Source organism: Oryzias melastigma, linkage group LG18 (assembly GCF_002922805.2).
Source record: "Oryzias melastigma strain HK-1 linkage group LG18, ASM292280v2, whole genome shotgun sequence".
Lineage (NCBI taxonomy): Eukaryota > Metazoa > Chordata > Actinopteri > Beloniformes > Adrianichthyidae > Oryzias > Oryzias melastigma.
In genome coordinates, this window is record NC_050529.1 from 1,114,755 (window position 1) to 1,138,474 (window position 23,720).

Genomic DNA, 23,720 nt, shown 5'->3' on the forward strand with positions numbered 1-23,720 from the left:
ACGACGAAAACAGTTCTGGACCTTTCTCCAGCTGTTGGAGGCGGAGCCAACAGAGAATGTTGTAACTTTTGGTGGTTTTGTGGAAAATACAGAAAACGTTTTAAAGTGCGATCATCTGGTCTTCAACTTACAAAAATAATACCAAAATGAAGACATGAGCTGCTCAAGGGGTTATTCTAGCTCTGTTCCCGAGGTCAGAGGTCAATGAGATGTCGGTGGTCATGTAGACTTTAGCTGAAGATGGATTGAACAAAAGTTTTCTTTTTTCATTCTGTGAGACGGGACATGTGTTTTGGTTTTTTTAGTGGATTTTGAAACATTTTTTTGGACCCATTTCCTTTTTTTTCTTTTTTTTTACGGTTTATCCCGCTGTGATGTCATCATTTTGGTAGAGGGGGAGGGGCTTACACTACGCTAACCGTGTACGAGGTGTGTGCAAATTTTGATGAATTCTTTGAGTACTTGAGTGACGAAGATGTAGACATAAAGAAAAGATCATCTGAGATGATCTGCTCCTTCAGTCCACGTCGCTGTGGGACAGAACGAAGACCCACCAGAACCGGTCCCTCCGCCCGTCTCGGTCCCTCTGAGTCCAGGCCGGACCGCAGTGACCCGTGTGGAGCAGGTTGGACAATCCCTCACAGTCCCAGCCCCCCGAGCCCAGAGACAAAGTCCTCATCTGTCTGGTCAGGCTGCTAGAAGGAGAGGACGTGAGAGGAGGTGAGAGGAAGTGAGAGGAGGCGAGAGGAGGCGAGAGGAGGCGAGAGGAGGCGAGAGGAGGTGAGAGGAGGAGAGAGGAGGCGAGAGGAGGTGAGAGGAGATGAGAGGAGGCGAGAGGAGATGAGAGGAGGCGTCAGGAACCGGCGGGTTGCTTGGATGCACACAGGTTCTGGTACCTGCTGTGGTACCGCTGCTCCTCCAGCCTGCAGGAGCCCGACACGCTGTAGCTCCTCTGGAGGAGAGAGACGGGTCAGAACTGCAGCGTCCTTTAACCAAACCAGGACGTTCCCGGTTCTCACCCTGTTCCCGATGGCGTCCTGCAACCTTCCGGACACAACGCCGTCCTTGCTTCCATCCAGACTGCACCCGCCCCGCCCCGCTTCGGGCGAGTACGCCTTCGGGAGTGCGTAGTGGGCGTGGTTAGAGGCGAGCAGCAGCAGGTGTCTTTCTGCACGGTCGGCTCGTTCCAGCAGCATCTCGATGAAGACCTGCAGGAACATGTGAGTCTGAGATCCATCTACACCAGGAGAAGCACAGACGATATCGTCTCTGAAAAAGAGAATTCCTCCTTTCATGTCCTGCTTCGATGTTCTCAGACGAACATGAAAACGATCTCCAGAACCACCTGCAGTCGGCTTTTGGCGTCAGCCTCCTTCTCCGCCATCACTCTCAGGAAGTCCTCGATGTTCTCCACCTCCCTGAAAGACGGCAGACGTTTCATCAGATTCAAAGCATGAAACTTCAGCACAGAAACGGAAAGAAACGGTTGGTGGGAAGTAAGCCTCCAATGATATCCCATCATTCCTTTTGTTTACACACACTCTCTCTCGTTCCTGCTGATCGTGTTGGTTTGGGTTTTAACACATGCTAACAGGCTAAACCACGATGACGCTAAGGTAACGAGATAAAATTCACGATGCTAACTCGTGCTGAAACGCTAAATTAAACTAACACATGCTAACATGCTACACCTTCATGAAACTAAAACATGCTAACAGGCTAACGCTTCATGAAGCTAAGACATGTTAACAAACTAAACCATTGTAAGACTAACACATGCTAACATGCTAAACTATCATGAAACTAAAACATGCTAAATCTTCATGACACTAACAAATGCTATCATATTAAAACATGCTAAAATGCTAAACTATCATGAAGCTAACACAAGTTAATATGCTAAACCTTTATGAAGCTAATACATGCCAAACTGCTAAAACTTCGTAAAATAGTAAATGTTAGCATGCTACATCTTCATGACACTAAGACGTGCTGTACTTTTAGAAAGCAAACACATGCAAACATGCAGAATCTACATTAAGCAAACACATGCTAACATGCTAAACCCTCATAAGACGTGTGCTAACATGCTAGAATATTATGAAACTAACATATGCGAACAAGCTAAACCTTCATAAAACTTACCCATGCAAACTTGCTAAACTTTCCTAGGACTTACACATGCTAACATGCTAAACCTTCATGAAAGTAGCATATGCTAAACTATCATGAAGCTAACACATGCTAACATGCTAAACCTTCATGAAAGTAGCATATGCTAAACTATCATGAAGCTAACACATGCTAACATGCACATTTTTTATGAAACTAACAAGTGCTAACATGCTAAATCTTCATAAAACTTACACATGCTAACATGCTAAACTATCATGAAACTAACAAATGCCAACATGGTAAACCTATGTGAAACTAATACCTGCTAAAAGATGCTAACATACAAAACCTTAATGAAAAAAACAAATGCTGACAAGCTAAACCCTCATAAGACTTAATATGCTAAACTGTCATGAAGCTAACACATGCTAACAATCAAACCAATGTTTACATGGTAACATCAACATGCTAACTTCTTTAAACCTGTTAAATAAACTTGAACAAAGTCAGATGTTTAGACATTATCCTTCAGGACACTAACTGTTGTCGCTCTCTCAGCTCTTTATCTTTCCTCATCAGGTCTTTCTTCAGTCGCTCCATCATCTCCACGGCAGCAGATATCTGTGAAGGAGTCAAAAAGCTCCTGAAGGTCCAACAGTCCAGAAACTCGTTCTAACAGAGACTCTGATGGTCGAGCTGATCCCACCTGTCTGGAGAGGAACGCCGCCCTCTCCTCCACCTCCTTCTTCTCACTCTTCAGTCGTTCTCTGTCTCGTCTCTCCCACTCAAGCTCCGCCTCCCTTTTGTTTAGCTCCGCCTTCAGTCGCCCCACACGTTGGTTCACCCTCTCTTCCACCTCTGCGAACGTTCGAGCGATTTTATGATCCAGGCCCAGACCCAGCCGCTCTTCCAGCCCGATCCGCACCGACGGCAGAAGGTCCAGACCCAGACAGACCTCCACCTGCCTGAGTTTCTGTGCTGGGAACTGGTCCACCGACCCAGAAGGGACCAGAGCAGAGGAGGGTTCTTCTGAACCTCCAGAGGGCAGCAGAACCGGGTCTGAGGGGCTGAACATCTGCCTGAGCAGCTGAAGGGAGGCAGACGAGGAGGCAATGTCCAGGCAGGACAGGGGTGGAGGAAGGCCCGAGGACTCCGAGGCCGGGGCGGAGCCTGAGCTCTGGGTCACAGCCGGACCGGGGAGGGGGAGGAGCCCGGCGGGACGAGAACTTCTGACCCGAGCCTGAAAGTAAACAGCCGTATATTTCTAATGTCAATCCCTGAATCCCTTAAAGGTTTCCGACCTCGATCCAGGAGAACCCCCTTGGCGGTTCTGCTCCGCCTTCAGAAGACGCCCAAACACAAAGAGGAGGTACCTGTGAGAGCAGCAGCAGGGTCTCATAGGTGTGCCGGCTGACCAGGTGCGCCCGCAGCTCCGGCACGGACGGGAAGCGGCAGCGGTCTCCACAGCGAGGACAGAAGTAGGGCATCTCCGAGGAGGACATGGCTGTGGGGGAGCAGGAGACAAAGCAGAGGAGGATGGAGCACAAACACCACCCCGAAGGCCCAATCTGGGTCAGCTTCAGCGCTGGAGGAGCCCCCCCGTCCTGCAGCGGCGAGCGACTGAGGTCACGGCGAGGAGCGCCGGCTCGTCTCTGCCGCCTCAGCGAAGCCCCGTCCTCCACGCCAGAGGAATTTCAGCACGCATGGATGAGCGGGAAGAAAGCAGCGGCTCTCCACCCCCACCACGCTACAGCAGCGCCTCCTCCACCCTCACCTGAGGGACGCAGCCACACCTCCTCCTGTCAGCTGATGGAGGATCCGGATCCGGCTTTGCATTTGGATCTTTAGGCTGATTTGGGGTTTAGCTAATATTTCAGCTACATGCTAGCTGTTTTGGCTAACCTAAGTTTTTTTAGGCTAATATGGAATTTTAGCTAACATATTAGCTGGCTCCAAGATTCAGCTTCATTAGACTCTATTTTCAGCCATAAGTTTCAGCATCTTCAGCAGCCAAATTCAGCTCCAGCATCCACTGTAGTATTATAGCAGGTAATGCTATATATCAAGTTCATAAATATGTTAAATAGTTACGATTTTTACCTTAAATTTACATTTCTCCTCATTTGTAACTTGATGAGAGCTGTTTTTAGCACAGAAACAATAAAGTCAACAGAAAAAGAAAGTAAAACATAATAGAAATGACATTATATAGTTTCACTTCTTCAATTGATTAATAAAATCTTAAATTGTTTTTTATGGTTTTTATTTATTTATTTATTTTTCAAGGAAATTGTTAAAAAATAAAGCAATTAATCAATAAACTGGAGCTGATTAAACTAAAGTTTCCTCAGATTTCCACCATTTTATTCCAAACTGAGACTATTCCCGCTGAAATAAAAGCATGAAGTTAAGTTAAATTTAATCCAACCAAACATTAGGAATCTGAATCAGTAGAACAGTAAAGTGACGCGTCCACAGAAAGAGTTAAAACGCGTCTTTGTGTTGTTGTGTCGACATTAACAACTTCAAACACAAACGCTTTTACTCTGAAGGGCTTGTAAACTGAACACAACTTAAGACATGCAGGAGACAACTTTGAGACCAAATAAAGATTCTCTCAAAAGTCCAGATTTTCAGAATAAAGGCAGCTCTGGGGCTTGTTAAAAAGCTAAAAATTTCTGTAATGGTTACACCCAAAACAAAAAGTTCAGTTGTTGTTAGCTAACGTAGAAGTTTAGTTTTTGACATTTAAAATAACATTTTTTTAAAAGTCCAAACAACTTAAACATTTTCAATAAACAATAAAAAATCAATTATATAATGAGAGGGGCAGAAGTCTGTTAGTTTTAAAAATCCACTTCACCTGTTTTAAAGGAGTTCAGACGGTAAAAAATGTTTTTACTGCTTATTTTATTTAAAATATAGTTAATGAGGCGATTGAACTTCTCTGATGGTTTTTTGGTTTTGCAGACAAATATTAACAGTTAGTGATTCTGCGTTAATTTAGTTTTGTCATTTATAGGCTAATTAGATTTTAAACTAAGGTTCTATTAGTAAAAGTTTCATTTTATGTCAACATTTCTTATTATAAGATTCAATTTAAAGTAAATATTATTATCTTTTTTAGCACAAATTTCCAAAAGTATATAATTGTATTCGGATGTATAGATTTTTTCAAACGTTGGATTTTTTTACTTTTATATTCTATAGTAAAATAAAAAGAATGATGAAAATATCGTTTGACTCTCTTACATTTTAAATACAAGTAAATCTGCTGCAGCTGGAAAAATGATTTGATAAAATTTGTATTTTATTTTGAAAAAGAAACTGCTGTCAAAAAGTTAAAATATTTCATTTATTTTAAAAATGCACTTATAATTAAATTATTGTAATTATTTCTTAGTTTTATTTTATTAATAAATACCAACATTAACATAAACGGTTATGGCGGGACTTTAGAGTCTCGCGCGGTTCTGGTTCTGCTCGGTCACAAACTGGACCAAATGTTCTATCCGCGTTCGGCGCCGCAGACTGCTGGTGACGTCATCAGGTTCCTTCCCGGTCGAACTCCGGTCTGCAGCTGCTCTGATCGGATCATCGGAAGCAGCTGTGATCGATTACCTGTCAGCGGCCGCGCCTCGCGCCTCGCGCCTCCCGCCTCGCGCCTCTCTCCAAGCCTTCCTTGGCGCGCGGTCACGTCACTCGTCCCGAATCAGCACCGAACCGTCATGGCGACTCCCCCCCGGCAGCACGAGCCCAGAACGGAGCTGTCTGTTCAGTTCGGCCCCGCGAGCCGGTCCGGTCCAGATGTTGTGGGAAAGGCTTGAAGCAGCCGCGTGCTCCCGCTGACGTCAGAGCCACGTGACCTGTCAGTTCTGATCGTTTTAAACATAGACTGTAAAAAATAATGTTTTTATTCTATATACAGTCTATGGTTTTAAAGGATAATTTCAGTCGAAAAACAAATGTATGTGTTTATGTTTTAATTTATTTATATAAATTATTTATATAAATTTATATAAATTTATTTTATAAATTTTTACTGTGAGAGTTTTTTGAAATTGTTTTTTTCCCTCGTTCTAGCCTTGTCTGCACGTGAAGCTGCAGAGATCAGCGAAACCATCAACAAATGACATCAAAAGATCCCAGAGGATCAACTTGATCTGATCTACGGATCACCAGAAATACCCTGAAATCCATCACAGACTGATTACACTCTATTTAATTATAGTTCTGTGACTCCGTCACAGCAGAAACACCTCCCGGAGTAAGGCAGCAGTTTGACTTTCAAAATATTTTATTTTATTTTATTTTTTTTTTGTATTTTTTATTTTCTTGGGTGAAATTTTGTAAAATAGTTTTTTGATTTGTGAATTTCTAGGATTTTCTTTTTCTCTTTTTTGTAACATTTTGCAAATATTTCTAACATCTGAAACTCGAGGGGGCGTGGTCTCTCAGTCCAGTTCTCTATATACAGTCAATCTCTTTGATGTTTTGATGCACTTTGTTGACGGTCCCCGACTGTCTCTGCAGCTTCAGGAGGCGGAGCTTATTTAACTCAGAACTCCAGCTGTAGTTAATTCTCTGCATCACATCGTATGACTGTGGATGTGACACACGGGCAGCATTATCTGCACTGAAACTGAGAAGGTCGGAACAAATGTGCAAAGAATCACAAAAGGGATGCAGTATGGATTCTAGCGAGTAGCCTGCTAGTTTGGTTCATTCCCCAGGTTATTTCAGGCTTTTTTCAGGTTTTATCAGGCTTTTTCAGGCTTTTCCAGGCTTATTTCAAGTTATTTCAGGCTAATTCAGGCTTGTTCCAGGCTGTTCCAGGCTGTTTCATACTATTTTAGGCGCATTCCAGGTTGTTTCAGGCTTTTCCAGTGTATTTTAGGCTGTTTCAGGCTTCTTTCCGACTGTTTCAGGCTATTTTAGGCTTATTCCATGTTATTTCAGGCTGTTTCAGGTGATTCCAGGATGTTCCAGGTTATTTCAGGCTTGTTCCAGGCTTTTTTAGGTTTGTTCCAGGCTCCTTTCAGGCTGTTTCAGGCTCATTTAGGCCTGTTCCAGGTTATTCCAGGCTTGTTCCAGGTTTTTCCAGGCTGTCTTAGGCTGCAGTTTCTGAAATCTTCTCTTGATAAAAATCCTTCTGCTGAGGTTAAAACATTTTAAGTTTAAAACTGCGTTGTATTCATAGTGAACAGCTCTGACTGCAGCATTTTTACAAATCAAAGTTCAACTTAAAAAATCATAGTAAAAAATGAGAAATCTAAGTGGATTTGAGGATTTGTCGCCTCCTGAAGGCAAAGTGTGGTATTGCTCACTTTGTGATCAAACATATTTTTGGACTTGAAGGATTATTAAAAAAAATGTTTCTTCTGCAGCTTTAAATGAGCAGAAATTATCCTGAATTCCATCCATGCATTTTCCTGACCGCTGTGTCCCTTTCGGGGTCGCGGGGGTGCCGGAGCCTATCCCGGCCACTGAAGGGCGAAGGCAGGGTACACCCTGGACAGGTCTCCAGTCCGTCACAGGGCCTAAATCACACACACATACACTCTCACATTCACACCTAGGGACAATTTAGAGTCACCAATTAACCTATGAAGCATGTTTTTGGACGGTGGGAGGAAGCCGGAGTCCCCGGTGAAAACCCACGCATGCACGGGGAGAACATGCAAACTCCACATAGAAAGGTCCCAGCCGGGATTCGAACCGGGGCCTTCTCGCTGTGAGGCGAGAGCGCTAACCACTGCGCCACCGTGCAGCCCTTATCCTGAATTATTTTAGTTAAATAATCAAATATATAGATTCAGTAAATCTCAAGATGATGAAATGAAAAGATGAAATCTGGAAGTTTTTATTTTTATGGGTTTTGCGATTTCCAATGTTTTTTTTTAGCTGCCGTGACCTTTGACCTTCATCTCCAGCTTCACTGATTCCCTGATGGAGTTAAACTCTGGAACAGCAGTTCCATCTGGAAGCCACCAGAGGGCGCCGTCTTCCTGCAGCAGCTGGACCTGATGGATCATCAGGAACCAAGCAGTTTGACTTCAGGTAAACTCGTATCGTGAAGTCGTTTTCCTCTGGAATCAAACCTCGTTTCATCGACGGAGACGAAACAACCGGATGTCCACGGAGATGCCGCTCAGTTTGGTCACATGACGTCCAACAGAAGATTACAGAGGAGCACGCCGCCGCAGCGCCGTGGGTGAAGCTGCCGTTACCATGGCAGTGCAGCCTTCACAACAGAAGGGAGGCTGTTGCCAGGCAACAGCAGCCTGTAGACTGACAGACGGATGGAACCGGAAGGAACCCGAGGATGAAGATGATGATGGTAGCACAGCCCACGGTCTTCACGAGGAGGAAGATGAAACATGAATTCCTTTGGACACAACATCCGTGCTGAAGTTGATGAGGTTCTGGTCCAATCTGAACCCTAAATCCAGAGGCAGAACTTTTGCAGGTTTGACCCACAGTTCCGACCACAGCCGGGTCAGAGGTCCACGTCCCTTTAGGAGGCCAAAGGAGCCTCGAAGGAACTGAAATATTAGTAAGAATAATGGAAGTTACTCACTCACGGTGTCCTCACGCCACACTCCAGTCCAGGGGCGGACTTATCCGTTTGAGGGCCCCAGGCGAATGATAACAGGGGGGCCCTCTGCAGTCACATCAAAGATTTTAAAAAATCCTTATTCAGGATAAAACATCGAATTCCTTCCTTATTTGTTCACTTTTAGACATCATCAAGTTCAAGAATCCAAAATGTATTTTAGCTCACATAAACTAATTCACAACATGGCTGGTGAGAGCAACAACAACCCCCCCCCCTTCACCCAAGAACAATTCCCATGAAGACGTGTCAGAGGAAAATGATACTATCGTGACTGAATGATGTCCTGATGTCACTGAGGAGTTTCTACTCTAAATTATTAATCAATTATGTCCTTGTGTGCGTTGACTGTATGAAGAACTTGTTTAGTCAATACTGGGGACTCCCTCCTCCACTGGAATGTACCATTCCTGCAGAGGAACGGGGGGAGACCGAATCCTCTCACAGGATCAGTTGGATGTCATTTCAGTAGTTTAGGGTGTTTTTTAATAATATTAATAATGTGATTAATGATTATAATAATGGGTGTACAATTTATTTTAGGCACTTTTATAAGTTGTTGAGCTTGGGGGCCCAGAGTGTTGGGGGGCCCCAGTGTGTTGGGGGGCTCCCAGGGCGTTGGGAGGCCCCTGGCGATTGTCTACCTCTGTCTAATGGTAACTCCGCCCTCTAGTGGTTTATAAGGTTTGACTACTGGCTCCTTGAAAAGTAAAACATCTGAACACACCTATGTGTTGTAGTAGTGTTCACTACAACCTGTCACCCGCAGCACACCTGTTGATAAAACATGAACGTGTTCTCTCTACAGTCCTGAAATATTTTCTGCAGGTCACCTGTTCGTAAAGATTTAAATATTTATCACCTGCAGACGCCCATTTCCAGCCACAAGGACAGTTGGGACTGAGGTCTGGTTCACGCTAAGAAGGGCCACTAGAAGGCGCTGTAAAGCGCTGCTAGGAAGCAGAGTTAGATATTTTTTCAGCTACATGCTAGCTGTTTTGGCTAACCTACGTTTTTTTAATTTATTTTTTTAGGCAAATTTGACATTTAGCCAATATTTAATCTGGCTTTCAGCTTCAGCGTTTTTAGCCACCAGTTGCAAAATCGTCATCTATCAGCACAAGGATCTTCAGCTGTTAAATTCAGCTTCCAGCATTCACACTAACATTATCACAGGTAATACTATCTGGTTTTTAGTTAGTTAAAAGTTTTTATGCAGGACAGATTAAGAACAGCCTTCTTATTTGCAACTGTGGCCTGAAGTTACAGTTTAAAGTTTTAAAAACTGTCATTCTGATAGCTTTTTGGACTATTTTGGCATTTATTAAGATTGTTTTTAAGATTCGTTTTATTGTTATTAAGATTATTTTTGAGTTTAGCTAAAATTTCAGCTACATGCTAGCTGTTTTATGTAATTTTTTTTAGTCTTTTTAGGCTGTTTTGAAGTTTAGCTGTTTTTTCAGCTACATGTTAGCTGTTTTGGCTAACGTAAGTTTTTTTGTTAGGCTAATTTGGCATTTAGCTAATATTTTAGCTGGCTTCTGCATATTTAACTATTAATTTCAGCATCTTCAGCCAAATTCAGCTTCCAGCATTCACACTAGCACTATCACATGCAGTTCACTTCAAACTTATCCCTTTCAGGGTTTCTCATCAGTGAATTGTCAGAGTTTTTACGCCAGATGCCCTTCCTGACACAACCCTGTACTTGAGGGGTACAGGGACCCAGTTAGGCAGCAGCATCAAGGGTGGATCTCGGTGGAGATCAGTGGTCAACCCTGGAAATCGAACCCAGGACTTCTGCGTGTCAGCCCTTCACCTAGTCCACTGAGCCACCCAGCCGCTCTAGCGTCATCACATGTAATGCTCTATATCTAGCAGTTTTAAAGTTTTAAACGTTTAGTTTTAGATTGTTCAATAAATGTTTATCCTGTTCGACCTGCTACTGTGCGTTTTGGATTTAGGCCCCTCGTGTGACTGAGTTTGAGGCTCCTGCTGTAAGTGAAGGTGCGATAAAAACGGAGTCACTTCCTGTTGTTGTTGTTGTTTATTGACAGCGATAGCAGCCTCCATGCAGAACAAGGAAACAGTAAACTTGCACAGCCATGTGTGCTACTCAGAGCTCAGCTGCACTGAGCTGGTGTTTGAATTCACACCACGACACCAGGACACATATCCCACAATGCACCGGGGCAGATCACACCTGCACCCTCGTGTCAGAATGAAAATTATATAATAAAGTTCATTCAGTGTGTTTACAATCATTTCATAGAAAAGTGACATCGTTTCCGAGAGGTCGACAGTCAGGTCGTAGAACATCGACATGAGGAGGTAGACGAGCGACTAGAAAAATAGAGATATGGTACAAACAGATAGAAAGCTTTGTACAGAACGAGCACGACATTCTGACATCACTGTTCTTCACGACGTCATGCAGGAACGTCAATATGATACAGGAAGTCCTCCTTCAGCTCCTTAGGCTCCGCCCACAGCAGGTGAGGGCGCTCCAGAGCACCGCAGAGGCCACACCTGAGCCTCCCAGGCAGGTGTGACGCGCATGCACCTGTGGCGTCAGGCTGAAACGTCCTCTGTGACGTCATCAAATCGACGGTTAAATCCAGAAAAGCTCAAATCCGGCGCGCGTGCGCGTTTAGACCCCGGTAGAGTTCAGAGCCAGGGAGTAGGCGGCCATCATCTGCGCGCGCAGCTGCTGCTTGACGTGCACGCGCCCGTGCCTCTTCCTCTCGTCGCTGCGCGCGAACCTCTTCCCGCACACGTCGCACGAGAACGGCTTCTCCCCCGTGTGCGTGCGCGTGTGCGTGGTCAGGTGGTCGCTGCGGCTGAAGCTGCGCGCACAGATCGTGCACTGGAAGGGCTTCTGGCCGGTGTGGATGCGCACGTGCCGGTTGAGCTCGTCTGAGCGCGAGAAGCGGCGCTCGCAGCCCTGCACGGAGCACGGGAACGGCTTTACCTTCAGCCCGCCGCGCGCGGGGGCCCGCCTCCCCCCGCGGGCCGGCTTGGGGGCTCCCGCCGCGTGCACGCTGCTGAGGTTGACCATCGGGAACGCGCCCTGCAGGAGGGACGACAGCACGTGCGCGTCCAGGGTGGAGGGGGCGCAGAGCAGGTCGCCCCCGCCCGGCGCGAGCTCCGGCCTGCCGCTGATGACGTAGGCGGCGGGATCCCCCCCGGCCCCCCCCAGGCCGCGCAGCCACTCCTCCAGCCCCAGCGGCTCCTGCTTCACCTCTGTGGCGGGCCGGGGGTCGCAGTGTCCGGCCTCGGAGCTCAGCAGAGAGTCGATCAGCTCCGCCACGTCCGCCGGCGGCAGCGCGGCGTCCGCGGGGCCCCCCAGGAGCGGGGCGGCGGGGGCGGCGCTGCTGCAGCAGGGCGCCGCAGACTCGCTCTTAACGGTGACGGGAAGAGAGGCGGGGGGCCCCTGAGGGTCCGAGTCCGGGGGGGGCAGGGTGGCGAAGAGCGGGGGCGCGGCGGGGGGGGCTCCCGCCTTCTGCTGCTGCTCCATCTCCGTGCAGATCCCCACGATCTCCGTGATCATGGTGAGGATGGCGTCCGCGGTGCTGCTCAGGCCCGCCGCCGGGACCGGAACCGGCTCCGGTTCGGTGAAGAAGCCGCCGGTGTAGCTGAAGGACGGGGAGAGCGTGTCCGAGGAGCACTCGCTGAAGTCGGAGAAGAAGTCTGAGTCGGAGGCGTCGGTACCGGGAGAGACGACTGGAGAGAGAGAGAGAGGGGGGGGGGTGTTATTGTCATTGCGTAACACGCGCTCGCAGCCCACGCGGGGACCATCAATCAAACATGCCTCTGCAGCGCGCGGACTCACCTTGGCTGAACGGGGAGCCCACGTCCGAGTCCGCGCCGTCGCTGGGACTCGAACCCACGCTGTCCACCCAGGCGCTGCAGGCGTCCTCGAACTCTGACATGAAGCTGTCGCCGCGCTCCAGAAGCATGCTTTAGTGTCGGTGTGTGTGCACAACAGAACCGGGCTTCCCAATAGTGTCCACAGGTCGGTTCCGATCCGAAGCGGCCGCCGGTTCCGTTAGTCCGCGCGCTGAGGATGCTGGATGCTGAGCTCCCTGCGAACGCGCCGCTTTTATACGCTCCGTCTCCAAGGTAACTCCCGGCCGGCTCTGATTGGTGGACGGCGGAGCGAGGGATTCCCCCCGCCGCGAGCTTCGTAGCTGCCCAAACATGGGCCGCATCCGGCCGTGACGGCGGGAACCCCCCCATGCCTTAAAAGGACAGGCGGCAGGGCGACGTCGGTGCCGGGAGAGCGGGGTTTCCTTCACTGCGGCAACGGAGCGGCGGAGGGACGTTACACAACCGGGGGTGGAGGGAGGGATGGAGGAGGAATGGAGGATGGATGAAAGATGGATGAAGGAGGGATATTGCAGGAACTCTATAAAACTTTCTTTTGACGCATTTCACTTTGATTTTTCCCTGGATTCAGTCTTGCAGGCTGATGTTACAGCTGCTGTGGTGGAGCGGCCCTCACTCAGGGGAGCAGAGGAGCCTCCAGAGCTGCTTCAGCACCACGGACAGCTCCGCAGTGCTGCAGAGGCGGTAGAGAGACACCGGGGAGAGAGAGAGAGAGAGAGATCCCACATGTGACATTCCTTCACTGCAACATGCAGCTGCTGGGATGTTGTCGCCATGGAGACGGAGGAGATCCAGGCCAGGGGTTACATAAACGCGGTTCCTCCAGATGGAGAACCTGGTACAAAGTGTGGTCGCTTACCGTAGCGTCCAGCCGCCTGTCTGTGGTCCAGAGGTTCAAACACTCAGGAGGTGTCTTGATGCTCCTGCAGATGACGATGATGAAGAAGATGAAGATGATGATGATGATGTTGATGATGGTGATGATGAAGATGATGATGTTGATGATGATCCTCCTGCAGTTCTCGGCTCGGAACTTTTTTAGTCAATAATCAGCCGCAGGTCAGAACCTCCATCTGTGAGACATTCACCTCCAACCCGAAGATCTCTGTCAGGACTAACCAGATCAGATCAGATCAGATCTGATCTGATCTGATCTGATCTGTCTTTCGTGCTGAACATCAAACATCAGCAGTTCTTCTAAACGGCTTTTATCACCACCAGAAGAGAGAAGATGAAGTTGATGCTGATCGGATCTAAACCGTCTGTCTGTGAGGGATTCAAACCTCTGAGATCCTCCAGCCTCATGTTCCTCATGTTCCTCATGTTCCTCATGTTCCTCATGTTCCTCATGCTGTTCAGGTTCTTTATGCTCATTAGGTCCCTGGTTCCTCTTTTTTTCATGGTCTTTTTTTAATGTTCATGTTCCTCATGTTTTTTTCCATATGAGCTCTTTGCTCTTTGTCCTTCTTGCTCCTCCTCGTGTTCCTCGTGTTCCTCGTGCTCCTCTCAGATCTAAAGTAAATCAGTGGCTGATCCGTCTCCGTTCTTCTGATGAACCTCCTTCAGGATTTCCATCAGAGCTCAGAGGCTTCAGGTCAAAGGTCAGTGTTGGTTCCAGACTTCAAGTTCTAACAGATCCAGAACATTCTTGTATTCTGGACCAGTTTTCTCTTTAAAAGCAGACATGTAGAACACGGTTATACATTTATACCTAATAAAAGCTCCGTAGAGTTTTATTATCCTAACAGAACATTCTGATATTTTAAAGCTCTGTGTCAGAATGAGTTCAGGAGGTGATGATCAACATCCAGGTGAGTAAACCGACAGGTGAGGGTGTGTCCACCAGCGTGTGTGAGTGTGGATAGCGGTAAACAGAGAATCAGACTCGGTTCTGGACCTGAACTGGACCGCACCACCGTCCACCACCAGCAGAGGGCAGCACCAGCCAACAAGGAGATCTCAGCAATTTCAGTCAGAAATCTAAGGTTGTTCTTTCAGGTTCTGTTCATCTTCCTGGTCATTTTGGACCCCAGAAAAGTTCCTTCTTTCCCTGTCGTCATAAGATACCCCCCCACACACACACACCCATTTGTAATGTCACCATGGCAACAAGACAAACTCTAGAGGAACTGAAGTCAGAAACAATCGTCAAAAACGAGAGGCCTCAGGTGAGCAGGGCGCCACCTTGAGTGAGAATCTGGTATCGCAGTGACTGTAAACGTCTGCAGACGGGAAGGGGGGCGGGGTCGCTGACCTGCAGGTGGTGCTGCAAACACAGAAGTTTTTACAGACGCAGAACAGAAATCCTCTACGGTTCCCTCTGTGGAAATCTTCCTCTGAATCTCTATAAATCCTTAAACTCCAGAATCTAAAACCAAACCTGTTCCCCTATCATGACACTACCACTACCATGCAGTGAGATAGTTATCATAGATTCAGTTTTTTCCTCAGATCTAGATTTTTCGTTGTTTTTTAGGTCTACAGTTTCCAGTTTCTCTCTGTTGTTGTTTTCCTCCAAAAGCTTCAGTTTGGATTCCTCGCCTCCTGGAGGTCATGTGACGACCTTCACGCCGAGCTTCAGGGAAGTTTGAATCGTTTTGCAGTTTTTCTGCACTTTGAACACATCCTGTATTTTATTTTGAAAAGATTCAGCGCGGTTATTTTAATGCTCTGGTCTCAGACCTGCTCCTGACTTCAGCCTCTGCTTCAGTCATGAAGATGTTGAGATGTTGATTCTTCCGTTCGTTCAAAGTCTCTCAGAAAAGTTCCATAAAGTTTGAGTTTAGTTGAGCCCAAACAGAAAACACATGGTTGTTGTTTGTCGATGCTCCAGGGAGTCTGCAGCTTCTCTGAAACGACAGCTGCTCCCCCTCCCCCGCCCGCTGCTTACGCTCCTCAACTGACGCCGAAATGACCAACACGCAGCCGGCGGCGGCGGGAGCACACGGCCGACCGCGCAAGCTGCTGCTCCCACGGACGTGTGAAAGACTAAATCCAGACCGAGGATGGAGGAATGTGGGGGGGGCAGGGAGACGGTTGCCATGGCGCTGTGCCCCCGGTTACAAACAACAGGCGGAGACGGGACAGCGCTCCTGGCTTCAGAGGCCGCTTCAGCCTTCAGATCCGAACATCTGCAGCCGCTGAGTCACGGCTGACGGCGCCATCCTCAGGAGGTGTCCAGAACTCTGTAGAACCCGACCGAACATGGAGCCAGAGTCCCACTGGACCGCACTCAGACACAGCAGCATCGGAGCTGAGAGTCCAGACCGTAACGAACCGGGAAGGTCATGAACTCAAAGAAAAACCAAATCAAAACCCGATTCAAAACCCACACCGGACTCTAGGTCCAGAACAGAACTCAAACCACCAGGAATGTCTGCAGAAACCCAGTCTGTCTAGATCCAGAACCACAACGGGTTACGTCCAAAACCAGAGAACTTTGAGAAAGTTAAGATTTTTTTTTATACAAAATCTAAACTTCTGAATCCAGAGAACTGCAGAGACAGGAAACAAAAGGTCAGGAGGAGCCAAAGGTCAAAGGGTCAAAGCATGAAACCCCGCCTCCGATCCGGAACCGGGTTCTCCAAAACTCAAGACAGTCAGAGCAGAACTGGAGGATCCAGAGGAGAGGTGGGATCATAACAGTTCTGGTTCTGAAAAATCATTTCTTCATGACCCGACAGAACCATCAGCAGACGAGTTTAAAGACCAGAACCCACAGAAGATCCTGTGAAGGAGAAATCACCTAAAGATCGGGTTAAAAAACCTAAAAATTGAGATGAGAAACAGCACCTCCAGCTCCTCCTGTTCCTCCTCCTGTTCCTCCTCTTCTTCCTCCTCCTCCTCCTGCTTTTCTAACTACAACATTTTGGGTTTGTTTTCTGGAATGGACGCAGCAGAACCAGAACCACCAGAACTCTTTCTCGGTGTTGCATCACAGATGAAAACACGCTGCAGCTGCTGTCAGGTCGCCATGGAAACGGCCTGATAACACCAAGGTTCTCCGTCAGAGAGGATAAACACGTTCAGGGCCTCCGGCCTCGCCAAGGTCTCCGCCCTCCTGGTTAAAGCCGGGACTCCTCGCCGCCTCCTCTTTGTCCTCCGTCTGTCTCTCTGCAGCCATGCTCTTGTTCCTCCTCTCCTCCGTCTCTCCCCTCGTCCTCCTCCTCTTGGTTCTCCTCGTCCTCCTGCTCTTCTTCTTCCTGAACTCTGACAGACTCCGTCCGTCCTCTCCTCCGCCGGTCCGGGGCGCCGTCCCCTGCCTCCCTTGGCTCCCCGTCCTGGGCAGCCTCCCCTGGCTGGGAGGAGGCCTCCCGCCTCACCTCCTCTTCACCAAGCTGGGCCACAGGTGAGGAAGAGTTCTGCAGAGGTCAGCCCTTAAAGTTCTTCATGTCTGGAAGTCAGAGGAGCTGAAGTGAGGAGCCTGTAGCTCCTCTGGGGGCCTGTAGGGGGCAGTAAAACGAGCAGACTTTAGTCCTGATCCAGAACTTCTGTTTGGACTGGACCCGTCTCAGTTTAATGCACTCCTGCGGTTCTGTTTTTAGAACAAGAAACATCTCAATCGGGTTTCAGGAGTGAGTCCAGAACCGGCAACAGAAGTCCAATAAAAACCATGAAGGATCAGAGGATCATGAACACCTCCTTCAAGTGAGGAGGTTCTCCAGATGATCCAGAACCTTCTGGGTGATTCTCTTAGAGCGGTCGGGTCCGGACTAATTCCTGGATTGGAGAGATTTTAGAATAAAAATAAAACAAAATCAAACTGAGATGAAACTTTAGAACAATCTAGAACATATTTGTGTTTGGAAATACCAACAGAATACTAGTAATATTTACTAGCTAATATGCACTGAAACTATTTGATACACAAATAGTGTCAACAAAAAGTTTATTTGTGTTTTAAAAAATGGCTAAAGTTGAATTACTAAAATTAAAATGAAGTTAAACAGATGATAAAAGATCCAGCAGTGAGATGGACTTCCGGATTGAAGCTCATTAAAAAACAATTATTTCTAGTGTAGTTTACAAAGTGACCACCAGGGGGCTTCCAGAGCTGAGCTGAGAAACTACATTAGATCACATGTTGAACGTTTGAGCTTCTCTGCTGACGTTTTGGTTGAAACCATCTAAATCAAACTCCTGGCTTTGAGGTCCTCCATGTTTTCCAAACAACTTCAACACACCTGATCCAGGTGAGCCGAACAGAGGGGATAGGATTTCTGTCTGGAGGAGGCCGGCCCTCGAGGCCTGGACATGTAAAGGAACCCGAGTCACAACCTCTTCCTGCTGCAGGTACGGCTCTCTGTTCGGGATGTTCCTCGGCCCCCACTACACTCTGGTGGTGAACAACCATCAACACGCAAGAGAGGTGCTGCTGCAGAGGGGGCGGGACTTCGCCGGACGGCCGAGCATGGTGAGACATGGAGAGAGAGAGAGAGAGAGACAGAGAGAGAGAGAGACAGACAGAGAGAGAGAGAGAGACAGACAGAGAGAGACAGAGACAGACAGAGAGAGAGAGAGAGAGACAGAGAGAGAGAGAGAGACAGACAGAGAGAGAGAGAGACAGAGAGAGAGAGAGACAGAGAGAGAGAGCAGACAAACGAGCTGATTTAAAACACTTTTCATTGATTTTGATCATGAACTTTCACTTTTCTAAAAATCTTTTTAACATCGGAATGTTCAAAGATGAATTATAAACATGTTTTTGAAGTTTCTTTAATTATTTGGGGTTTTGTTAATTATTTGGACCTTCAGAACTTTTAGTGGAAAACTTAAAAATCATCTTAATGTTTAAAAACATGAAAATGTTCAAAATTCAGACCTAAAAAAATCTTTAGAGATCAAATTATATTTATTTTTATGTTTGTTTTGTGTTTCTGTTTTATACACGAAAATATTTGTTAACTTTAAACTGTATTTCAAATGCAATATGTAAAACGCTAACAAAATGAATGTTAAAACTGAAACAAAAACAAGAAAAAAAGTCTAGTAACAATATCAGATTGAGTCCAAAATTCTAGGCTAGCATAGACGAATGCGCTAACGCGAATTATGAACTAATATTTAAATAATTACTTATGTAGTTATTTGGCTTCTGAGGAGAAAAACTACCTTTACTAGAATCTGATGTACATCTCTTGTACTTTTCACAACTACAAATGAAATTAAAGTGTCGTTGTGTGGCTCTCAGGTGCTACCAGGCCCCGCCCTCGCCCTTCTTTTGACCCACCCTCACTGGTTGCTACATCCGCCTTACTGTCCCCTTCTGCTCTTGCCACTTTTTTCAAAATGGCGGTTTTTCTGTTGGGTTATCTCCATAGCAACCATTTTATTTTTTGGTCGCCTGGCGCTGACGAACAGATTCATGTACTTTTTAGAAGAATCTGCAAAAGTAAACTTTTGGATTTCCTTAGCAACTGAGGTTTTTTTGTCAACCACGCCCACATTCGTAATATGTTCATATCGTATGTCATATTGGTTCAGCTAGACCCAACAATTTATGTATTAGATTTTCAAAATTTTACAGTAAAGAATGTTCGAGCAACAGGAGAACGCCACTTTTGCTAGCTAGCCACGCTAACGTTCAAAATATACAAACTTTAAAACCAACATTTTTTTTTTTCCAAATAGCTTCCATATGATGCTCGAGCGGTTTGGAGGATATAGGTTGAAATCCCGAAGGGGAGTTTTAATTTTTTAGTTGAATATGCTAATGCTAATAATGTCACCTTTTCCCGCCCATTTTCCTGCTCAGGTAACGACGGACCTGCTAACCAGAGGAGGCAAAGACATCGCCTTTTCAGACTACTCTCCTCTCTGGAAGCTTCACCGCCGTCTGGTCCACAACTCCTTCACTCTGTTCGGGGAAGGAACCAGCCGGCTGCAGGACGTCGGTACTCCACCTGAGCATGCTAACGTTCACGCGTAACAACGACGCGGTTCATGCAGTCTACACAAACCTGATCCTCTGTTTCACACTGTTGGTCAGTGATTCCTAGAAAAAGAGAAGATCAAATTTTAGTGAATCCTTGTTTAGGCTGGTAAAAATCTAACAAGCTAGCAAGATGTGTTTGCTAGCATGAACATTTAAACAAATCAATGGAACCCATCTAAAAGTTATAGAAATCTGAGCTGGAAGACAACATGACGACAATTCTGGTGATAAACTACGCTAACAAAGGCTAGCTAACAGGCTAGCAATTTTAGCTCGTTAGCTTTGGTTACTTTAGCCACTTAAGTTTCAACAGTAGTCTAACGTTTCTGATTAGAAATTAAATAAAATAGATTAGCTGATTATTCTGTTTTGAATCCAAAGAAAAACGTATAATCCTGATTTATTACGCAAAGTTAGATGATTTTGAGACTTTAATTTTTTTAACACAAAACACCATCAAAGAGAGCAGATCAGCCGATTCAGTATCAGATAAATGTTTATGTAGATGTAATTTAGAATTTAGCATGTTTCAATAAACAGTTCACTAACCAGCAGGTGGCGCCGATACACCAATAAATGCATTTTAACAGAGAAGAAGAAGATAAATTCATAAGAAATGTTTAATGTTTAGGCATACACAGCAGATACACGAAAACAATCCTAAAAAATATCAGTGAGCTTCTTTGTTTTAACAAATTTTCTGTCTGCTTCATACAGAAAGTTTTAAAACTCTAAAATAAACTTTAAATCTCCAGTGAACAGTAACTCTTCTCCTGATGGACCAAATCCTTCTTCTCCTTGTGCAGTTTTTTCTGCGGTCGACAGTTTGTGCTCCGAGCTGATGTCCAACGGCTCCCGAGGCTTCGACCCGTCTGCGGCGGTCACCAGGGCAGTGACCAACGTGGTGTGCACGCTGGTGTTCAGCAGCACCTATCGCCACGGCGACGCAGAGCTGCAGGAAGTCATCAGCTACAACAACGGCATCGTGGAGACCATCGCCAGAGGAGGACTGGTGGACATCTACCCTTGGATGAAGGTAGCAGGTCCTACCCGGATGGATTCAACGGGAGGACACGGTGCTAAGGTCATGGGTCCTTGAGCGGGAGGTCAGGAGTGGGAGGGGCCAGCATTTGTTCAGAATAATGATAAAATACGTCCTAAATCACTAAAGAAAACCCTGGTCTTTAGTCTGTCGAGGTTACTGAGGTGCACTCCTCCTGAATCCGGGTTAGTCCAAAGATCCAACCTACTTTCCCGTCAAAGTCAAAGACGGACAAACCTCGGAACCACCGTCTGTTGTTTGGCTTCTGAGGAGAAAAACTCAATTTTTTAGAATCTGATGAACATAATTTGGTCTTTCCACATCTACTAAAGTGGCATTGTGTGGACTACCCGTCCCGCCCTCGCCACCTCCTTTGGCCCACCCTCACTGGCTGATCCACGCGCCCGACCAGAGGCACCACTAGGGATTTTGGACCCCATGAAATACATTTTTATAGGGCCCCAAACACACCAGCAAATGTAGGGTTGGCCGCCGTCTGGGCCCCTACAATCGTCCACCTTTAGCCTCTTTTTTAGCACCCCAGAGCATGACTGTCCCCTTCTGCCGGCCTGGTCGGGTCATATGAAAATTTCATGAAAAGAAAACTTTTGGCTTTTCTGTTGGTTTATCTCCATATCAACCACTTTATTTTTTGGTGGTCGGGTGGTGACGAATAGATCTGTGTATTTTTTTAGAATAATTGGCAAATGTGAATTTTTTGATTTCCTTAGCAACTGAGGTTTCTGTTAACCACGCCCACATTCCTAATACGTTTATATTGAATGTTATATAGTTTATTCCAGCTTGACCCAATGATTCATGTGTTAAATTCTAAGAATTTTACGGTAAGAAATGTGTGAGCAACATGGGAATGTTTTTGCTAGCTCACCATGCTAACGCCATTCAAAATCTACAAACTTTAAAATCAGTATTTTGTTTCAAAATAGCTTCCCAACGGTTCTTGAGAAGCTAGGAGGAGAATGATCGAAAAGATTTTTTTAAAAATATTTCAAGATGGCGGCCTCTTCTTGAGGTCAAAGGTCAACAAACTTCATTTGGGGTTTAACCTGGCGGTAAATCTGAGGGAAAATGTGAAAATCAGCAAGTTTCACTCTTCACCACAAAATGGTAATATTAGCCATTAGCCAGATTAGCCATCCCATAATAGTCTCAAAACTTCCTCTGGAAATCCTCGACTCGTGAGTTTTGGTTTCGTTTGTGGATCTTGAAGTTTTTCCAGTTGATGATCATCAGGACTGTTCCTCTTCATGCCGACGTTTCCAGGTCTTTCCAAGCTCCGCCCTCCGAAAACTGAAGGAGTGCATCGCCGTCAGAGACCGGCTGCTGACCCGCAAACTGGAGGAACACAAGGTAGCCCAGAGAACAGCAGCTCCCCCTGCAGGTCGTGGTCTTCACTACAGCCGATGAAAGCTGAACCTGCAGGAATCTGAAGAAGCTCATCAGTTCCAGAGTTTGTGGCGGTCTTTCTCTGTGGTTTCAGGCCTCTCTGGGTGATGGTGACCCCTCCGACCTCCTGGATGCTTTGCTGAAGGGACAGACAGGTGGTCCAAAGTCACATGGTTCAGAAGGGGAGGGGATAACGGATGACCACGTCCTGATGACGGCGGCTGAGGCTTTTGGCGCCGGGGTGGAGACCACGTCCACCACGCTGCTGTGGATCCTGGCCTACCTGCTGCACCACCCAGAGGTAGACTGAGACACCAGCTCACCTGCTGGGACTAGAAGGTCGGTTCTATCGTGGTCTGGATTGGTGTGAGTCCTCGACCCGTTTCAGGTCCAGCGGCGCGTGCAGGAGGAGCTGGACGAACACGTGGGCTCGGATCGCGCCGCAAACCTGTCCGACCGAGGCCACCTGCCGTACCTGGACTGTGTGATCAACGAGGGGATGAGGATCCGGCCGGTCAGCCCCGTGCTAATCCCCCACACCGCCATGACGGACAGCAGGTAGATCCCAACTAATAAAATATAATGCTAAAGTATTCTTCAGTAGAATATTGAAGCTTCAATTTCCAAAGCTTATAAGTGTTAAGATTTCTTTGACATTGTTTTTGAGTGGACTTAGAGGCCCCGCCCCCCTGGTGTTCCAAAGAGGAAGTGGTCATTCTATTGGTCAGAATAAATATTCTTGATCTGACACCTTTTTAACATCTTCTTGATAATCATCTTTTTTATTTATTTATTGTAGTTATGAACTGACCAATCAGATGCATCAATAAAACTAGGCGGAGCCTGCTGGGCCCCACACCTAAAACCTTTGACACATTTTGTGTGGCACACTTTTAAGTGGTGGAGGTGTGGTCTTCCAACAAGCTCACTCCCGATTGGCCGAGTTGTTGCCATAGAAACAATGACTAAGATCAACTTGGACCAATCCCTGCTTGGTGGCGTCGTCTGGTTCCAAGATGGCGGTGTCTGTATCGTGGAAAGAATGGCCACTGAATGAACTTCTGATCGTTTCATCCGAACCGTCTCCCCTCCCCCACAGTATCGGAGGTCACCCGGTCCGGCGTGGGACTCGGGTCTTGGTGAACATGTGGTCAATCCACCACGACCCCCAAAACTGGGATAAACCGGACCTGTTCCAACCAGGTAAAACGCTGCATAAATCGAGTTAGACTCCCACTGACTCCAGTTTCTGAGACTATACCCTTTCTTTTTCTGCCCTTCCAGAACGTTTCCTTGACGACCAGGGTCGTCGCGTCACACCCACCTGCTTCATGCCATTTGGGGCGGGGCCTCGCGTCTGTGTTGGCGAATCCCTGGCCAGACTGGAGCTCTTCCTTTTCCTGTCATCTCTGCTTCAGCGAATGAGCTTCAGGCTCCCCGATGGGGCTCCGCCCCCTAACCTGCAGGGCCGTTTGGGTGTGGTATTACAGCCGATGCCTTATGAGGTTGTGGTCATTCCGAGGGTGGGATGGGAAGGCGGGGCTAAATGAAAGAAGAGGAGGGGCTAGTGATTCTGCGAGCTTTAGCAGTACAGGAAGTAGTAACTTGATATGAGAGTTTAAAGATTTCCACATGAATATGTTTGACTGTAAGTAGCTAATTTTGATGGTGATTTTTTAGCTACTGAGATGTTCTAATAAACACACACTTTAACTATA

At 46.8% G+C, this 23,720-nt stretch overlaps 3 protein-coding genes across 9 annotated transcripts in view; 1 reads left to right on the plus strand and 2 right to left on the minus strand.

Annotated features, from left to right (window-relative positions):
* Window positions 1-5,952, minus strand: part of LOC112156156 (F-box only protein 41) — a 12,863-nt gene extending 6,911 nt beyond the window's left edge. Inside the window, exons 1-8 of one of the 7 annotated variants that reach the window (XM_036216626.1) lie at window positions 5,737-5,952; window positions 3,489-3,619; window positions 2,822-3,355; window positions 2,657-2,736; window positions 1,343-1,418; window positions 1,020-1,208; window positions 897-952; window positions 555-695 (exon numbers count right to left, since the gene is read on the minus strand). In XM_036216626.1, the coding sequence (XP_036072519.1) occupies window positions 555-695; window positions 897-952; window positions 1,020-1,208; window positions 1,343-1,418; window positions 2,657-2,736; window positions 2,822-3,355; window positions 3,489-3,617 (1,205 nt within the window). In that variant the 5' untranslated portion in view covers window positions 3,618-3,619; window positions 5,737-5,952. Of the gene's footprint in view, window positions 1-554; window positions 696-896; window positions 953-1,019; window positions 1,238-1,342; window positions 1,419-2,656; window positions 2,737-2,821; window positions 3,356-3,488; window positions 4,879-5,736 lie in introns of those variants that run through there. The other 6 variants (XM_024288348.2, XM_036216629.1, XM_036216628.1 and 3 more) reach the window with 6 other exon arrangements.
* Window positions 5,953-10,763: 4,811 nt separating this feature from the next.
* Window positions 10,764-13,066, minus strand: LOC112155688 (early growth response protein 4). The gene is made up of 2 exons (XM_024287490.2): window positions 12,564-13,066; window positions 10,764-12,454 (listed from the first exon to the last, which is right to left on the minus strand). The coding sequence occupies exons 1-2, from the start codon at window positions 12,688-12,690 to the stop codon at window positions 11,382-11,384; spliced, it is 1,200 nt and encodes a 399-aa protein (XP_024143258.1). The 5' UTR covers window positions 12,691-13,066; the 3' UTR covers window positions 10,764-11,381.
* A 3,433-nt stretch (window positions 13,067-16,499) lies between these two features.
* On the plus strand, window positions 16,500-23,720 carry LOC112156384 (steroid 17-alpha-hydroxylase/17,20 lyase). Its single transcript, XM_024288636.1, has 9 exons — window positions 16,500-16,967; window positions 17,912-18,032; window positions 19,374-19,512; window positions 20,360-20,589; window positions 21,880-21,966; window positions 22,097-22,303; window positions 22,391-22,560; window positions 23,102-23,205; window positions 23,287-23,720. Exons 1-9 carry the CDS (start codon window positions 16,741-16,743, stop codon window positions 23,550-23,552), a joined length of 1,551 nt encoding a protein of 516 aa, XP_024144404.1. The 5' UTR covers window positions 16,500-16,740; the 3' UTR covers window positions 23,553-23,720.

Coding starts and splice junctions, on each gene's coding strand:
- LOC112155688 (XM_024287490.2), bottom strand. CDS start 12,690: ATGCTTCTGGAGCGCGGCGACAGCTTCATGTCAGAGTTCGAGGACGCC. Junction 12,455..12,563: donor GGGCTCCCCGTTCAGCCAAG/GTGAGTCCGCGC, acceptor CTCTCTCTCCAG/TCGTCTCTCCCGGTACCGAC.
- LOC112156384 (XM_024288636.1), top strand. CDS start 16,741: ATGCTCTTGTTCCTCCTCTCCTCCGTCTCTCCCCTCGTCCTCCTCCTC. Junction 19,513..20,359: donor CAGCCGGCTGCAGGACGTCG/GTACTCCACCTG, acceptor CTCCTTGTGCAG/TTTTTTCTGCGGTCGACAGT. Junction 22,304..22,390: donor ACCTGCTGCACCACCCAGAG/GTAGACTGAGAC, acceptor GACCCGTTTCAG/GTCCAGCGGCGCGTGCAGGA.